We start from the raw sequence: 19,325 nt of genomic DNA on the forward strand, positions 1-19,325 counted from the left end.
TCTGTGTTTCTATGATAAAACAATGGCAGCCTTCGCCTCCGAGATCTGCTTCCAGACTGATTCTGGACAGGACATTAATAGACAGGCTACGAGCAAGGTTATGAAGGGCAGAAGGAGTCACAGAGCATACGACCTGAAGTACTGGAGGGTCCCAGTATAATCTACAAGACCCAATATAATCTGAACCCAAAGTGACTGCAGAAACCCCACCTCCTTTCCCCAACAGACCAGGCCTGGTAACTTGAACACATAGCAGAAACTAAAAGACACGGGGAGGCTCATCCCCATCTAGCCAATACCTTGGTCTCCTGGTCCAGCTGCCGCTGCAGCTCTGCCACCCTCTTTTCTAGATCATTCTTCTCAGAAAGCAGTGTCCTTGCGCTATCGGAAGAGCCAGCGTGCTGTAAAAAAACAGGAAGACATCTCCATAATGCCAGGAATATAGATTTAGAAGACAAAACAAAAAGAAATCCAACAGCTCTGCAGTAAGAATCAAACAGCACAGCACAGCAAAAAAAAACAAAACAAAAAACTGCAGAGATGAAGTACAGGGTTCAGGAACTTTACTGAAGACAAAACAAATGTTGCTTTCCAGAAAATGGTTCACATTGGTTAGAAACCGGGACCAGACAGTCCGTGTTTCAAAAAAAACACTTCTTCCTCAGGGGTCATATGAACATAAGCATAGCCTTACTGGGTCAGACCAATGGTCCATCAAGCCCAGTAGCCCGTTTTCATGGTGGCCAATCCAGGTCACTAGTACCTAGCCAAAACCCAAGGAGTAGCAATATTCCAAGCTACTGATACAGGGTCCAAGTTGTTGAGAGTCTGGTGTGTCTGGTATATGAAGTATAACAAAAGCACATGAAATTCATAGAAATCAGGTGGCAGAGGCTCCAATGGTTGACGCTTTCCAGTATGCTACTGTTAGCGAAAAGACTCTTTTTTTTTTTTTTTTGTTAGAATATAGATTTAATAAGGAAACGTTGGCAGGTAGTTAAAACCAAACTCTCTATCCCAGCTCCCCCCATTATCCTGGCAACATTAATACTCAAAATGCATCAGGGCAGAGTGCAAATGACCATCTCATCTGGAGGAAGAGCCTTCTGGCTAGAATCCCAACAGAGACTCCCCTTGGACGAAACTTGCTGCGAGTGCCAACTTACCATGAGTGGCTGGAGCTTCTCAAACAGGAGATTGCTTTTCCTCTTCACAGAGTTTTCACTGTCTGCTGTCCTGAACACAGAAACGCAGAGAAAAATCAGAGCAGGCATGACTCTGTCCTCCTGGTGCATCCCGAGAAATATGGGCAGCCACATGGATGCATCAGGAAGCAGCTTACACTTGTAGCCCATGGGAAGGTTGGCGGAGCCTCTACCTAACACCAGCACCCCCTAGACCAGTGTAAGAACATAAGCAGTGCCTCTGCTGGGTCAGACCAGAGGTCCATCATGCCCAGTAGTCCGCTCACGTGGCGGCCCATCAGGTCCAGAACCTGTATAGTAATCCTCTATCTATAGCCTTTTATCCCCTTTTCCTTCAGGAAATTATCTAATCCCTTCTTGAACCCCAAAACCGTAGGAACTGTAGGAAGTCAGCCGGCGTGGACACATCTCCTCCTGGCTGGCATTTCTCCTCTCCTCCCTGTACCTCACGGATCCCTGTAATGATGGGGTCGCAGCAAGATGTTGACACGATGACATCACACATGTGTGTGATGTCATCGCTTTGACTTCCAGGTGCCTTCCAGCCAGGGCACTGCATTTAGTGTGCCGCCGGACGGAAAAGTTTGTGGGACATTGCCCTAGACAGCGAGGTAAACCTTAAAAGAGACAGTGAACTAAGGGTATGATGCAGAGCGGGACTTGGGAGCAGGGCATAGGATGAAGTTAAGAGGCAACAGGTTCAGGAGTAATCTAAGGAAATACTTTTTTTACAGAAAGGGTGGTAGAAGCGTGGAACAGTCTCCCCGAAGAGGTGGCAGTGGCAGAGACAGAGACTATGTTTGAATTCAAAAAGGCGTGGGATAGGCACATGGGATCGCTTAGAGAGAGGAAGAGATAATGGTTACTGTGGATGGACAGACTGGATGGGCCATTTGGCCTTTATCTACTATCATGTTTCTATAACCATAAAGCTCTATGACCTTACAATGCAGGTGTAAAGAGCCTTAGCCTATAGGAAGAGGAGATGCAAATGTTAAGACCCTTAGCCAATAGGGATAGGAAGAGATAATGGTTACTGTGAATGGGCAGACTGGATGGGCCATTTGGCCTCCATCTGCCATCATGTATCTACGTTCTATGTTTATGGAGAAGAGAGACAGGAAAGAAGGTCACAGCAGAGAAGGGCGTGAATCCAGCAATGCTGACCCCTCTTTCAGAATGCTGTATATCAGCTTCTTTGTGTGCTCACTGCCGCCTGCGGTCTGGTCCTTTAGGAGGTCTGGCGTCGATTTCAGCTGTAGTGAAGAGATAAAACAGACCTTAGCGACCCTTTTAATTTAAGCACCAATAGCCTGCTTTTACCAAACAGGTCAAGTGGATTACAACAAAATACAAAATAAAGAAGTTCTTAGATAATACGAGGGCAGGATTAACTCTTTGGAGGACTATAGGCAGACTAGCTTCACTGGGCTCCCCACCCCGATACGATATAAAATATGCTTTAAGACTTCCACAGAAGAGGCCCAACATGGTTCTGACAGAGGAGGAAGTGGCAGGGAAGAAGCGTTGCTTATTGCCACCTCCCGACAACCAGCATGGAGAAAATAGACAGACTTCTCTGGAATGCTAGCCCCTCCACCTCTCCCCCCGCCCTGTTATTAACCAACTTACCAGGGAAAGACTGTCATGGTTGTAACTGACTTACACCTCCGAGACGGCCCCTCCTAAAACTGCTGTACTCCCAGGCAATGTGTCTAGTTTAGGCGTTAATCTTGCCCTGCACAATACAGCATTGAAGAAGAGACAAGAGAAGCTCATTAAGACCCAGTTACCTGCATTTCTGACTGCAACTTCTGTGTCTGGCTCTCAATCTGGGGCTCCTCGAGGCTCCGATTCACCCACTCTTGGGTCATTCTGGACCTGCTGATCGGCAGATCTGGACAGTCTCTCTTGGAAGGTCTGTTCAGGCTACCAACACCAGTCAATCCTCGGGAATCCTCCTGAAAAGCCGGAGGGCGCTCCCTGGAATCCACAGCATCACTGTAGGACACCCGGCCGTCGAGGCTCTGTGACCGCTTCCTCTCGTCTGGACAGATCCGGCTCCTCCTGGCAGTCCGGCCTCGTGGCTGCCCCGACCCATCAAACTTGTTGATCAGGGAGTCCACGGAGGATAGCGGCTTTGTGTCGATGTCGCCGCTCCCCATTTTCTTGGGCTCAGCCAACGTGGCCTTCTGCTTCTCCACAGATCTCAACCCCGACATGCTGCCAACAGGGTGACCATTGTCCAGTCTTGCCTTGCTGGAAAGATCTGTAACACTGCTGCTCATGGTGGCATCGCCGGAGGGCAGGGCAGAGCGTTCCCCACGATTCATTTGCTGATGGCGATCTTCCAGGTCTGGCTCAAGCAGAGAACCCTGAGAGCGGGATCGCCATAGTTCCTCCTTGGCCCTAAGCGAGCATTCTCCCCGAGAGGATGGTGTATCGTTGCTCCTGAGGGGTGACCCCCTGAAAGTCTCCTTTCCCTGGGTTCCACGAACCTTCGTGGAATCTTCATCAGAGGTGCTGTACTGGGAGATGCTCTTTGTGTAACGCTGGGAGTCCCTGCTGGCTGCATAAGGGTTCTCAGGGATCTCAGAGTCCGAGCTGTGCGAGCTCGAGGCCTTTTTATACTGCAGAAGCACATCAGTTGGATCAGAAGAGAGAGGTGCAGCAGCCTGGGTGCCTGCAAGCGACCCGCCATACTTGCTATCCGATCTGATCTGGACCCCATACGAGGACTCCCCCTTCTCTCCACTGTTAAGCACCACAAATGGCTGCCCAGCGATGCCCTGGACCCGGACGGCTACCCCATAGGAGCTGGGTTTGGACGGTCTGCTCCGGGCTTTCTGAGGCCTCGCTGTCTCCTTCAGATCATCGATAAAACGGATTTGCACGCCATAGTCCATCTGGTTTTGCTTCTCCGCCATCGCTCCATTCGTGCTCCTGTCCATGTGCTGGCACTGCAGACTCTGCAAGATAAAAAGTAAAAAGGTAAATCATTTCTTTTTCACCAGACGGGGTTTTCCACAGGCCTGGGAGCTGGGACACTCAATGAAATTACGTGGGAATACTTTTAAAACACATAGGAGGAAATATTTTTTTACGCAAATAATGGTTAAGCTCTGTAACTCGTTGCCAGAGGATGTGGTTACAGCAGTTAGCATAGCCAAGTTTAAGAAAGGTTTGGACAAGTTCCTAGAGGAAAAATCCATAGTCTGCTATTGAGACAGATAGGGGGGAAGCCACTGCTTGCCCTGAGGATGTAAGAAGACTTGAAGCGGTCCAGAGGAGGGTGACAAAAATGATAGGAGGTTTGCGCCAGAAGACTTATGAGGAGAGACTGGAAGCCCTGAATATGTAGACCCTAGAGGAAAGGAGGGACAGGGGAGATACGATTCAGACGTTCAAATACTTGAAGAGTATTAACATATATCAAAATCTTTTTCCAGAGAAAGGAAAATGGTAAAACCAGAGGACATAATTTGAGGTTGAGGGGTGGTAGATTCAAGAGCAATATTAGGAAATTTTACTTTATGGAGAGGGTGGTAGATGCCTGGAATGCGCTCCCGAGAGAGGTGGTGGAGAGGAAAACGGTGACTGAGTTCAAAGAAGTATGGGATGAACACAGAGGATCTAGAATCAGAAAAGAATAGTAAATATTGAAGAACTAAGGCCAGTACTGGGCAGACTTGCACGGTCTGTGTCTGTGTATGGCCGTTTGGTGGAGGATGGGCTGGGGAGGGCTTCAATGGCTGGGAGGGTGTAGATGGGCTGGAGTAGGTTTGACGGAGATTTTGGCAGTTGGAACCCAAGCACAGTACCGGGTAGAGCTTTGGATTCTTACCCAGAAATAGCTAAGAAGAAATAAAAAAAAAATTTTAATTGAATCAGGTTGGGTAGACTGGATGGACCATTCGGGTCTTTATCTGCCGTCATCTACTATGTTACTATGAGATGAGTAGCATGGAGTGTTGTTACTTTTTGGGTTTCTGCCAGGTACTTGTGACCTGGATTGGTCACCGTGAAGATGGGATGCTGGGCTTAATGGATCATTGGTCTGACCCCGTAGGGCTATTCTTCTTATGTGAGCCAAGTCAGGACAATTGAGCCATTGTTAAATCACTAATAAGTTTGGCTCTTAGGCTTTGATGGAATGAGGCATTATGACATCAGTCTCAGCTCTGGAATGTTGCCTGGTACTTGTGACCTGAATTTGCCACTATAGAAACTGGATACTGGGCAAGATGGAACACTGGTCTGACTCAGTATGGCGTTCAGGAGGGTCACTGCTTCCCTATCCCGATTCATTTAGCATACACAGAGTAGCAGAGCACCAGAATCCCTCCCTGACCCCAGAAGCTCTCCAGACAACAGAACAGAGTCACTGCCTATCCAGTTTTACAAAGCAGAGAAATCTGACCCTAAGAAGCAAAGCCACATCCTCTCAGCTGCCTTCACAGATACATGAAATCCTTATTAGTCCTGCCCATTTATACCTGGCACTGCTACACAACCTTCAAAAGGAGCACTGCACTTCCTTGAAGGGAGAGAGGGAGGGTTTGGCAGTGGGAGAGTCAGTATTTAATCCTGATTTTCTAGCTGGTCTGCAGGAAGGACAGGTTGTTCCTTGCCAGGTGCTCTGTTCTGGATAAAATGATTACCAATATGGAGCCAGAAGCATTAGCTCAGGAGCAGGAGAGAGCTTAGGAACTGGACCCAGCCCTCCCCATCAATTCCAGTGCCAGTAATGGGATTATAAACACATCAGAGATGAAAAACTTTCATTAGGTGGACAGTGAAAGGTAACTGCTGCCAACCTTTCGGGAGAACTTCATTGAAAGTTTTAAAACTCTCCCCTGCCGTCTGTTCAGCATACTGGGAATTAAAAAAAAAAAAAAAAAAGAACAATGTCACCAGGTTAACTCCTAAATTACCATCAGTATTTTTAAATATGGGTCCCTGGACCAAAGAGCTTAGGGCCCCTTTTAGAAAGCCACGGTAGGAACTGAATAGGCTTTGGTGCATTCGCCATTGTGCCGCGGAGAGATTCAGGGTGCACCGCGAGACGAAGAAGTGCCGACATCAGCCGACTACCTATAGGACGTGCCTCTTGCGGCACTCGCACCTCTCCTCCCAGGGTTAGCAAAGGCACTGAATGTTCCGCGCTGCTTCCTATGAGCGTCGGGAGCATAACGGAGCATTCAGCGTGGCTCCCTGTACTAATAACTGCTATCGTGGTTTAGGGTGTATGTGTGTGTGTAAATTAGTTATAATCCCTTCAACAGCTAAACAACCGCTCCAGAACTTTAGAGTGCCAATGGAAAACCCCAGTGATGTTTCCTACTCCCAGGACGCCATTCCATCCACATCCAAGCACGATCAGATATAGCAGAGGGCCTTTGATAAAGTGAACAACTCTTTTGATACCGAGAGATAAATCTATTTGGGAATGCGCCTGTCCACTGGGAAAAGAACCCTCCATACATCAGCCAGCTCCAGGGTGATTTCTCTCCCTCTTTCCACATGTATCTTGTTGATTGTCTTTTTGTTATTCCCTGTATTTTTATTTATTTTTTTCTTTCTACCTACTTTTAATGTAAACCACTCAGTAATGGTGGGGTGGGGTGGAGAGTACCGATAGGGAGGGTTTGGGGGGAATTTGGGGAAGGGGGGTTCCTATGGTTCAGGCACTGGTCACAGGGTTTTGTATTGGGGATGAGTGGGAGGTGGCACCTTCGGGGCTCATAAGAGTCCAGGGTCCCGGAGGGCCTTTCTGCCGACTTTGGCCTTGATGGCCATGAGTTGTTTTTGAGGGGGGGTTTCTTCCTATACCCATTCCCAATATTTCCTTGAATTATGCTGGATATGATGCATCACTGTTTGTATTCTGAATATTTGTGTTTCATTGTTCTGTTTGCATCAATAAAAATCGTTTGAACCTAATGTAAACCACTCAGACGTTTGATGAACGGTATATCAAAATTTGAATAAACTTGATCTCTTGCCTCACTACAGACATTTGGCAAAGCACATACAGCCTGTCCGGGTCAGCCTCTCCAGTACCTTACCCTTACCTACTAAGCCCTTGTGGAATAATATGGCCACCCACCCTTTTTCCCTTTTGTTGAAACCACAACACATTCTCCCACCCTCCATTGTTTTTATTTAGGGTTTCTTAGAAGCAGAGAAATGAAGGTAGATAAAAGGCCGAAACAGTCCATCCGTAGCATCCACTATCTCCTCAAGCTCTTAGCATATGCATTATGAGGTCATAGAGCATTATGGTTAAAGAAACAGTGGATTATCAAAATCTCTTAAAATGGTCTGTGTGCAAAGAAGGTGACCCAATGAGAGATTTCCTAAGATTTATACAAAATTAAAAAGAAAAAGAAAAAGAGAGAGAAAGAGAAAGAGAAAAAGAGAGAAAGAGAAAGAAAGAAAGAAAGAGAAAAAGAGAGAGAGAGAGAGAGAAAGAGAAAGAGAGAGAGAGAGAGAGAGAGAGAAAGAATGATATAGTGGTGGACCCATATACATTTCATTTTATAATGCTAAATGTGTGGTACCACCGGGATACTTTACCTTGGAAAGATTAGTTCCCACTATTAACATTCTCTTTTATAATTTAATTGAATACTTTTTTGAGTATTGAGGTTTGTTGTATATCTCTTAGGAATCTCCTGCAAACGAGGTTGTTTGGTTAAAGAAACATAGAAACATAACAGCAGATAAGGCCAAATGGCCCAACCAGTCCACCCATTCACTATCTCCTCCTCTCCCTAAGAGATCCCATGTGCCTCCACCACGCGTTTGAAAGGAAGCTCCAGAACTAGAGGGCATAAGTTCAGAAATACTATTTTACATAAAGGGTTGTAGATGTGTGGAATAGTCTCCTGGTACAGACTGTGTCTGAATTCAAGAAAGCATAGGGCAGGCATGTGGGATCTCAGAGAGAGAGAGGAGAAGATAGGATGGATCATTTAGACTTTATCTGCCATCATATTTCTATGTTTCAAAATTGAGACAGGCAAACTGAATGTCACGTGGTTCAGGCAGCAATGGCACAGGGAAAAAGCCCCCCCCCCCCCCAATGAAACTCATTCTCTGGCATCTGGTAAGATGGGTTGGCAAACTCCATCCCTAGCACTGCTTTACAACAGCCATTCTCACGCAAGAGGTCATAATGCCACTATATAGAACAATGGTCAGACCGCACTTAGAATACTGTGTCCAACACTGGTCTCCATACCTTAAGAAGGATATAACTCTGCTGGAGAGAGTGCAGAGGCGAGCCACGAAACTTGTCAAAGGGATGGAGCATTTGAGCTACAAAGATCGACTCAGGAAACTGGGACTGTTTACCCTCGAGAAGAGAAGACTGAGAGGGGATTTGATAGAGACTTTTAAAATATTAAAAGGATTTGATAAAATAGACCAAGAAGCAGCATTACTAACATTTTCAAATGTGACACGGACTAGAGGTCATAGCCTGAAACTGAGTGGCAGCAGGTTCAGGACAAATGTCAGGAAGTTCTGTTTCACACAGCGTGTGGTGGGTGCTTGGAATGCACTCCCGGAGGATGTTGTGGAGGAGATTCAAGCGCAAGTTGGATGCACACCTTCTTGCATATCATATTGAGGGATACGGTAAATTCGGGTCTCCAAAAAGGAGTACCTAAATGGGCCGCCGCATGTGCGGATCGCCGGACTAGATGGACCTCGGTCTGATCCGGTGAAGGCGTTTCTTATGTTCTTATGTACCACTCTCCACCCTCACTGGTGCCATTCCTACTCAATCTGAGATCATACAAATACTGCAAAGGAACAAACAGTTCATCACCTACCAACCCTCCCACAAAAGCAGCTTCCCTCCAAACAAGCACTTTGCTCCTTTGAAGGGTGTGTGTAGCGCTGGGTCCTGGAGGAGGGGGGAGGGACAGTGGCAGCTATGCTAGTGTTTGCTTTCTTTTGTTGTTAATGGGTTTCGGCCATCCGAGTGCCCCCTGTGAGCAAAACAGACAAAAAGCCAGCTCTGGCTGCCCTGGGCCTCCGTGTGTATAGATCCAGCTGGAAGTAATTCTAGGCCGATAAGTTATCACACAGACACGGGTCTCTGAAGGATTGTCCATTTCCTACCCAGAAGAAGGGAAGATAAGAGGCGACAGCATGGAGGAATTCAATCTGATAGACTCCATTCCTGTGCAGAGGTGACCTGCTCGTCCTTGAGGGCTACAAAGAGATTTCAGGACAAAGGCCATAGTTTGCAGAAGCAGTAGTTAAACAGGAAGAAACATGATAAGAGTTTTGTCTAATACTAGAGCAATGCCCATAGAAGCGATTATAGTGCCTGGAGCGGGCCCTAATTACAGATTCAATGCTTTCTGTTCACAAGAGGCTTCTGGTTTTACAACACAAGCCAAGATCAACTCCTCAGGCAGTAAGACTACTGTGCGGCCAAGAAAAATAATCGTAGGCCAGTGAAGAGCCACCATGACCACAAATATCCGGTGTAAAGAAACAGCTAGCTAGGAGGCAAAGATCTGCCCTCTATCGGGGCAATAATCCAGGATGGCAAATGAGCGAGGGCCCAGAGAGGTGGCTCTGAGCACCCCAATTTATAGTTTAAGCCAGTGGTTCCCACTCCTGTCCTGGTGGACCACCAGCCACTCAGGTTTTCAGGATAGCCCTAATGAATATGCATGGAGCAGAGATGCATGCCAGTCACCGGCATTATATGCAAATCTCTTTCATGCATATTCATTAGGGCTATCCCAAAAACCCAACTGGCTGGTGATCCTCCAGGACAGGGTTGGGAACCACTGGTTTAAACAACAATATGATAAATTCTCACATAGTAACTTCAGAAGTCCACAAGTTAGAGCCAGGGAGGAAACCCTCGTTTTCAAAATAAAAAGTTTCAAGTTTCATTAACATAACAGTTTGTTGTACACCCAATGTCAAATACTACAATGCGTAGAACATTTTAAAAATAGGGGACAAAACCGAACTGTTTTATACACGGACGAGAGGTCATAGACTGAAGCTGAGGGGGGGGGGGGGGGACAGGTCCAGGACGAATATCAGGAAGTTCTGTTTCACGCAGCGAGTGGTGGACACCTGGAATGCTCTCCCAGAGGAAGTAATTGCAGAATCCACCGTTTTAGGATTTAAGGGTAAACTAGATGCACATCTCCCTTGAGAAGCATACAGTGATATGGGGACTAAAACTAGGCCAGGGTACACCTGGCAGGGCCTCCGTGGGTGCGCGGATCACCGGACTTGATGGACCCAGGATCTGATCTGGAAATGGCAATCCTTTTGTTCTTATGTAAATACAAATATATACATACTAATAAATAACTAGTACAGAAGGTGAGGGGGATGAACTACAATCTTTAAAGAAGAAGAAACATTTGGGGAAAAACACATGTGGTGGGTAACACAAAAGAGAGATATAAAGGCATAAATAATCATAGAAAGAAAGAAGATAAATTTACGACCTACGCGTAGGTCTAATTAGGATCTAAGAGCTTTAATGATTGGTAAGTTATCCTATCTTTATTTCAAATGCATCCTTATACAGGAAACTTTTTAAAGAACACTTGAATTTTTCTAAAGAGGATTAATATATTGGTAACATGTTCCAGAGCTGGGGGTGCTATAACCGAGAAAATAGTCGGATCTCCTGGTCCCTATTACTTTTAAAGAAGGGATAGGCAGTACATATTGTTCTCTTGATCCAAGTGCCCTGAATGGAGAATACTGTATCAAGAGACGATCCAAAAATATCGGAGCATTAGATTGTTGAATTTTAAAGGTTAACAGTATAATTTTAAAAGTTATTCTATGTGTAATTGGTAACCAATGTGCTGCTTGTAGAAGTAGTGTAACGTGATCATATTTTTTTGAATTAGTAATAATTTTTATTGCTATATTTTGTATTATCTGTAATCTTCTTATTTCTTTTTGGGTTATACCATGGTATAAAATGTTGCAATAATCGAGCCTAGAAATAATTAATGGCATACAAATATTCACTAATCTGAAGATCCTACATGCCCCTAGGGCAGGGGTGCCAAATGCTGGTCCTCGAGGGTCGCAATCCAGTCGGGTTTTCAGGATTTCCCCAATGAATATGCTTGAGAATTATTTGCATGCAGTGCTTTCATTGTATGCTAATAGATCTCATGTATATTCATTGGGGAAATCCTGAAAACCCGACTGGATTGCGACCCTCGAGGACTGACATTTGGCACCCCTGTCCTAGGGTTGCCATGTTTAATGATGAACAAACCCAGATGCATGGCCCCACCCTGATCCACTCCCTGCTCCGCCTTCAACCAGCCCCACCCCCTCAAATAAAGCCTCATCTCTTTTTTCCCCGAACTTCAGGCCTTCCAAATGCGGCCAGAGCTCAGGGCTTTCCAAAACCTGTACAAACTGCAGATTTTGGAAAGTCCATCCGGGAACCTGGACACTCTTCGTAAAAAAAGGCTATGTCCAGGTTTTCTCGGACATCTGTTAACCCTATACATGCCCAGGCGTGAAAAAGCAGAAGCACTTTGTTTCATTTCAATCGCCAGGTCTTGCATTTCTCTATTTGGGGAACAGTTGGAGCTCGCTGTGCTCACATCAGGCGCCTATAACTCAAAACACCACACTTTGTTTACTTCAATTTAAATTTTTACAGACTTTTGTTAAGTCTTTGTCGAGGCACCAGTCCTCCATTTTATTTCAAACTTCTTCCATTTATTTTGTCTGGAGAAAGGAAAAATTCAACTTCTCTTACATATTTCAAACAGTTCTCCTCATGTCCTGCAATTTGTACTGGATCTATATTTACATCTCACCCTCCTCCTGGACAATGAAAGAAAAGCCTACAACAGCCTGCCTTAACTGGACCACTGAACATATCAGAACCACAAACTGCAAAGTGCATAACTGCTATCTGCGAGTCGAGATTTATTTTAACTACATAACTACAAGATCCTTATTCTATGAAACCAAAATCCAATTTCAACCCCCTCAGCATCAAGTCTCCACAGAGAAATTCACACATAAATGTAAAAGTACATTCATTTGTTTCTCAACATCTTGGAAGGCTTTAATTATTCCAGGTCTGGACTGAATTTACAACCATAAAGATCTGTTTCTCAAACTGCCTGAACAGAGAGAGGTAACTATTCCTTCCTTTCAATACCTGACCTGCTGTGGAGTCTTACCCTTATTACCAGCATCACCACCAGATGGATGAGCTAGTCTCAGGAAGCCAGCTGTGCAGCATCAAGACCCACCCACAGTGACATCACAAGTACTGAACACGCCTCTCTCTCTTAAAGGTGCGTTAGGACATTAAGGTAATTGTTTTTCAGGGCATATCTTATCCACCCCAAACAGGACAACGAGGCAGGAGAGAAGCATGGGAACTAAAACTCTGCCCCCCAGCCGACATCACCAGAGCTGCAGGAATCCCCAATTTTTATTTTTATTTTTAAGTAGTACTAGATGAAGTATACCCTAAAAGAGTGAAAAAAAATTGTAGATAGAAGAAACTCCCCCTGGAATGGGAATGCGGGATCATAGAAAATGGAATAAGCAGCAAACTGAAGAAGACAAAATCTCACGGAGAAAAAAGGTCAACCACTACAAAGCCCAAATAAAACTAGTATTATTCCGAACAAAATCAGAAAGGTTCTGAAAAAATTTCAAGTACAATACACTTCCTAGCTAACCCAACTGAATTAACAACCAAATTATCAAATACCCCGCCAGCAGCTGAACAGGCAACCTTTTTGAAAGCAAAAGTTGACCACATCATAACAGACACTAATAAAGGAAACTTGGCAAACTGCATAGAAGTACTAGGAAACAGCACAAAATCGAGAGAGAAGACCCTCCACAAACAAAATGCCCAGAAACTAGGTTCTGGGAAGAATTCTTCCCAATCAGAGAAACAGAGTTAACAACATTTATTAAACAATTTTAGACCGCTTAAGCCTAAGCGGTTTACAAAAGCACACACATAATATAAAACAGACAACAAATAGCTCGGACATAGCCAAAAAAAACAATGTTACAATTCTCAATACCACCATGCTGTAAAGTGGTAATGTCTAAATAATATTTCTCCCATCCTTTTCACCTTTCATTCCCAATGCTGAACTATCATATCAAGCTCAATGTCCACCAATCATACATTACATGAAGGCATCGACGTTTGTTTGACCTTCAAGAAAATGTTAAAAGCACAATCTGTGCATAATCTTAAGGTTCCAGGAAGAGAGTTCCAAAGTTTAACTCCAGCTACAGACAACAGATACCCTTAATTTCACACAACGAACTCTACTTTCCTTTTCATTGACCGACGTTATTCCTCCTTTGGATCGTAATTTCTACCTGGTTGATAGATTTTCCAGAGACTTAGAAACTATGATGGAGCACAGGATTACAAAACTTGGTGCACAATCGAAAGCATTTTGTATTATATTTGCTGTTGTATTGGAAGCCAATGTAATTGTGTTCCATCTTGGATATACACCAAATCTCAATGCTCATTAGAAGTCTGCCCAATTTTCCTACAAAATAAATAAAAAATATGCTAGAACTATCTATTAGGCTGGATGAGTGACTCACTAGAAAAAGAATATGTCCCAAGCACCTAGGAAAAATCATTTTAACACCCATCCCAAAAGATCAAAAAGGAGAAAGAATGATATCAAGAATTACGGACCAGTGGCTTAAATCCCACTTCATGTCAAGCTATTAGAAAGCATTGTAACAAATCACATCACAAAAATACCTGAACACCATATAACTACTACACACTACAAAATCGGGTTTCTGAAGACACTATAGCACTGAAACACTACTACAATTTGACTTAGCTTGTACATTTGATGTGGAAGACCATCAACTCCTATTATTGATTCTAAACTTTCTAGGGATAAGTGTTAAAGTGCACACTTGGCTAGAAGGATTCCTAACAAACAGAACATACAGCGTAAAATTGAATGGAGAAAGATCGGAAGAATGGTCAGTGGAGTATCCCAAGGCTCACCACTCTAACCAATACTTTTCAACGTACTAATGTCAACACTAGGACACTTATTAGACAAGAACAACCTCACATACTTCTTCTACACAGATAAGAACATAAGAATAACCTTACTGGGTCAGACCAGTGGTCCATCCAGCCCAGTATCCCATCTTCATGGAGGCCAATCCAAGTCACAAGTACCTGGCAAAAACCCAAATAGTAGCAGCATTCCATGCTATTGATCCAGGGCAAGATATTACAATATGCATTCCTTTCTACAAGAAAGAAAATAAGATTAACAAATCAGTAAAGGAAGTGCTGACTGGGTGCCTGGGCCCTTTACTTTTTTTAAAAAAACTTTTTATTTATAACCTTTTCAAGTTAACATCAAGCATATACAACTTGAAACAGCTCAGAAGCAAAATCGGGAAAACAACTATACAAATATGTATGCATAGAAATAACTACTACTACTACTACTACTATTTAGTCCACCATTATTGAGATCAAGAAAGGAAATTAATTCAGCCTGCGACCGGGGCGGACCACACCCCTTTACTACGCCAGTGCCCACAAGGACCGATCCAGGCTGTCATCGGTATGTAGCACATCAAGACCCACCTTCTTACAAATTAGGGTTACTATTCAGATGATATTTTGCACTAGGGCTTTTATAGTTTGATTTTAGTGTTTTATACAGAAAAACATTAAAGCAAATCTATCACTAATTTTCATCCACTCTGCCAGCAAGCAAAAGTCTCTGGGAAAATGACCACCCTGGCATGGAATGAAACAGCTCCATGACATCAGAAAGCAGATGGTGGCTTCGCCACAGACCCTTCTCAAGCAGGGGTTCTCAACCCTCTGGTCAGGACACCCACAATGCACACGCATGAGAGAGATCTGCATACAAATGTATCTAATGCATAGTCATTGTGGGTATCTTGAGAACAAGACTGGCGTAAGAAACCCCTGGCCCAGAGAGATGCTTTAAAACTGAAAAGCCAACCCTGAAACAACAGCTGTAAACCAAGTTCTTCCTCTCTTCTGAGCTCCTGCAACATTCTTCATTAAGCTTTCACCAAGGATGCAGAGAGGTAAAAAAAAATAAATAAAAAATATCCACAATAATTAATTAAATGCAACTGTTTGAAATTAAGTGATAGTATGAAAGACGAAGCCAAAAAAGCATTATCACATGCACCCATTGGTATGAAAGGAGATAATTTTGAAATGAGGAACCCATTAGAAGACTACTGTACCGGGGGACGCACTAGGTTACCGATCGTGTCCCGATTGACGCTAAACTGGTTTGACCAGTTTAGTGATCAATTGGATCGGATTCCCTGATGCCCAAAAAAGCCCATTGCATGTTTCCCACCCCCCACCCCTGATCGCTGATTTAACGATCCAACCCATGCAAAATAGCCAAGCGACTGATGCACAAACATCGTTTGCCATTTAGCATCGGTAACTGTTACCAACTAGTCTGCCTGTTTTTTTTCAATGGCACAGATATTTTGTGTGTATTACACATGCAAAATATCTGACCCATTAAAAAAAAAAAAAAAAAAAATTCTCCCACCACCGCCGACGGCCCTCCCCAACGACCTCCGACAATCGCGCCCCCCCCACCCTGACAAACGTGATAACCTCCCCCAAAGCTAAAACAAACAGCAGGAAGGAAGCCCACTCCCTCCTGCCACAAAAGACTCCCTTTCCCCACACCTGAAAAAAAAGGCAGGAGGGATGCCCACTCCCTCCTGCCACGCCCCTTACCCACAACTGACTTTTGTGCATCTAGGCCAGGGATCTCAAAGTCCCTCCTTGAGGGCCACAATCCAATCAGGTTTTCAGGATTTCCCCAATGAATATGCATTGAAAGCAATGCATGCACATAGACCTCATGCATATCCATTGGGGAAATCCTGAAAACCCGACTGGATTGCGGCCCTCGAGGAGGGACTTTGAGACCCCTGATCTAGGCCTTAACTTAGTCATAAAAATCACGTTAGAACAAAAAAGCCATAACAAATTTAAATCTATCAGCCCTTAGCACAATCTGTACAGCACTCCTTGAAAAACAAATTGGACCACATTGTCCTGACTGCGAGCCAAACATGCGGTGTAGCATAGCCTGCCCTTATTGAACTTTCCGTGATCATCAGCTTTTATTCACCGTATGCGTGGGACTTTTACTGTGTCACAGTGATCAGCTGCTAGCTGGTCTTTAAAAAAAAAAAAAAAAAACAACTAAGGTGGCGCAACGATATTTTTTGGCTCTGGAGTTTCTTACCCAAGAGGCAAAGGTGTTATTGAATTTTCTGAGGTTGAAATGCAATCACCGATGAGATCGAGAAAGGAAGCCAACTACTGAGCATGCTAAACAAAAGAGAATTTTGCCAGCAGCTGAACTGAAAAGAAAAAAAAAGAATCACATTCCCCCAGTTGCCAAAAGAGACAGCAACTAGATCTCTGCAACTTGCGTTTTCCTTTGGTACGTTAACATAAAATCTGCAGTGGAAACAAAGATTTATCCACAGGTCATCCAAGTGGGAAGTGGAAGGGCTGAGAATTCCAGTTCTACAGTGCCACATACGAGGCTGCACCCAGCACTTCACCAGTTCTGTGCAACTGCACCTTTGTATGGCATTTACAGAAAGAAACAACAAAGTCAGTCAGTTTAGTGTTGCCTTATATATATAAAATAAAAAGTGATATGGCGGAACTAGAAAAGGTTTAAAGAAGAGCAACCAAGATGATAAAGGGGATGAAACTCCTCTCTTATGAGGAAAGACTAAAGAGGTTAGGGCTCTTCGGCTCGGAAAAGAGACAGCTGAGGGGAGATATGAGTGAAGTCTTCAAAATCCAGAGTGGTGTAAAATGGGTACCAGTGGGATCCATTTTTTTACTCCGTCAAAAATTACAAAGACCGGGGGGGACACTCGATGAACTTACAGGGAGATACTTTTAAAACCAATAGGGGAAAATATTTCTTTTTTCACTCAGAGACTAGTTAATCTCTGGAACGTGTTGCCAGAGGAGGTAACATACATAGTAGATGATGGCAGACAAAGACCCGAATGGTCCATCCAGTCTGCCCAACCTGATTCAATTTAAATTTTTTTCTTCTTAGCTATTTCTGGGCAAGAATCCAAAGCTGTACCCGGTACTGTGCTTGGGTTCCAACTGGTAACGGCAGTTAATGTAGCTGGTTAAAAAAAAGGATTGGACAAGTTCCTGGAGGAAAAAGTCCATAGTCTGCTGTTGAGACAGACCTGGAGGAAGCCGCTGCTTGCCCTGGATCACGAGCATGGAATGTTGCTACTATTTGTTTGTTTTTGTCAGGTACTTGTGACCTAGATTAGCCACTGTGGAAACAGGATATGGGGCTAAACGAACCATTGGTCTGACCCAGTATGGCTATTCATAGAACTGCCCTTTCTGGTACATACGTATTTTACAGAATTATGCAGGTACACGCTCTGCTGTATTCCTTCAGCAAGGGTCCAATGCAAATACCGCTACAGTTTTACACCTGCAAGAAGATCTTTTCTACAACGCGATGTCTGACAGTCCTCGGTCAGTGAAAGGACAGGCTGACGGTTCTGGAGTTTGCGCATCTAAGGGTCTGTGGTTCACTTTGATTACAGCCGTGGCACGAAACGGACCACCGAGTCTGCTAAAAGTGAAGCAGGTCCTCTAACTTCCCCGTGATTAATCGGCTCCCGAAGAAAGCATCATACTTGTCTGCACACCCGCACGCCCTGGCTTAGGAGTGAATTTCATTCCCGCCATGGTAAAAAAAAAACTAACCCACTTGGCGAAAGTGCCCTCAAGATGGGAAATGCCTCGCCGAGTAAAAAAGCCACTTCTGAGACCACATCTCCAGTTTTTCAGATGTTAGAATGATCCAATAAAGCACTTCCCGAGACACAAGAGGAACCCGTTTATATCAGGATTGGCACCAAGTAGACCACCCTCAACGCTTCCCCTCCAGCAAAAGGACTGTCACAAGCACAGCTCAGAGCCATCAAACCCCCAGAAGGCGTTTTTATGAAAACGAAAAGGGCTTAGTAAGAAATACCCAAGTTAGGGGAGAGAGGCAAAGGCTGGCACCAGTGCCAAGTCACTCACCTTGGGATGCACTCTGTCATTAGTAAGTTCAGATGAGTGGCGTTTGGATTAGACAGGGACCTGCTGCCAACCCCCAGCACCAGCCAAAGCCAGAGAAGCAAAGAGCTTGTGAAGTGCAAGCCCCAGGGGCTGCCTCCTCCCTTCTCCTTCCAGTGCAGCAAAGCCATTGCACTGGGGACAACCTCTCCGGGGGGGGGGGGACTGTGGGTGCTAAGCCCCTCCTCGGGCACAGGAAACGCTGGGGGGGGGGAGAGAGCTGGCATCTGGATTGGGTGAGCCTCAGCTGGGGACAGAGAGAGAGGGGGGGGTGTCTGCTCCTAGGGATCTCCGGTTCTGTCCCACCCCCAGTCCCGGTTCCGCTTACGGCTCACCTGTGTTCGATCCCTCCCCGGTGCTCGTCCCGGTCCTGGTTCCTGGTTCCGCTCACCTCCACCTGTACCTGCTCCCGCTCTCCCGCCCCTTTCGCAACACTTCGGCCCGCCCCTGCCGCCGTCGCCGCCAATCGCGACGTCGCGCCCGGCCGCAGACCGCGCCCCTTCCCTAACGCGAGCTGACGAGCGAAAGTGGGCGGAGCCAGGAGGAAGCCCAGGGACTATGGGCGCACTTTCGGTCACGTGACGGGGCAGCCATGTTGGCTGGCTGGCTCGCAAAGAAGCCCAGTTGATAAGAATTAAAAGTCACCAGTGTTCCCTTTCCATAAAGCTGCAGGAAAATAAAAAAACAAACACAACAACATTTAGAATAGCTTTAATGCTCTGCTTCCACTCACTCTGTTACTCCTATTACCAGATATTAATACAGAATTCCCAAGGTGCTCCAGGGACATCCAGGTCAGGAAGATGCAAAGAGGCTACTGGCCTGGGCAGCTTATCACACCGTTGATTTTTACCCAGATGCTTACTAGACCGTTTTTAAAGATAAAGCAAAGTGCTTTACAAAATAACAAAACC

General features: G+C 45.0%; 1 protein-coding gene across 3 annotated transcripts in view; it reads right to left on the reverse strand.

The window, feature by feature from the left end:
• Window positions 1-18,874, reverse strand: part of CGN (cingulin) — a 36,355-nt gene extending 17,481 nt beyond the window's left edge. For 2 of the 3 annotated variants that reach the window (XM_033923720.1, XM_033923718.1), the window contains exons 1-5: window positions 18,747-18,874; window positions 2,999-4,174; window positions 2,373-2,461; window positions 1,167-1,236; window positions 300-401 (exon numbers count right to left, since the gene is read on the reverse strand). In XM_033923720.1, the coding sequence (XP_033779611.1) occupies window positions 300-401; window positions 1,167-1,236; window positions 2,373-2,461; window positions 2,999-4,156 (1,419 nt within the window). In that variant the 5' untranslated portion in view covers window positions 4,157-4,174; window positions 18,747-18,874. Of the gene's footprint in view, window positions 1-299; window positions 402-1,166; window positions 1,237-2,372; window positions 2,462-2,998; window positions 4,175-18,375; window positions 18,533-18,746 lie in introns of those variants that run through there. The other variant, XM_033923719.1, reaches the window with a different exon arrangement.
• Between the last annotated feature and the right edge of the window lie 451 nt (window positions 18,875-19,325).

This window comes from Geotrypetes seraphini, chromosome 16 (assembly GCF_902459505.1).
Source record: "Geotrypetes seraphini chromosome 16, aGeoSer1.1, whole genome shotgun sequence".
Lineage (NCBI taxonomy): Eukaryota > Metazoa > Chordata > Amphibia > Gymnophiona > Dermophiidae > Geotrypetes > Geotrypetes seraphini.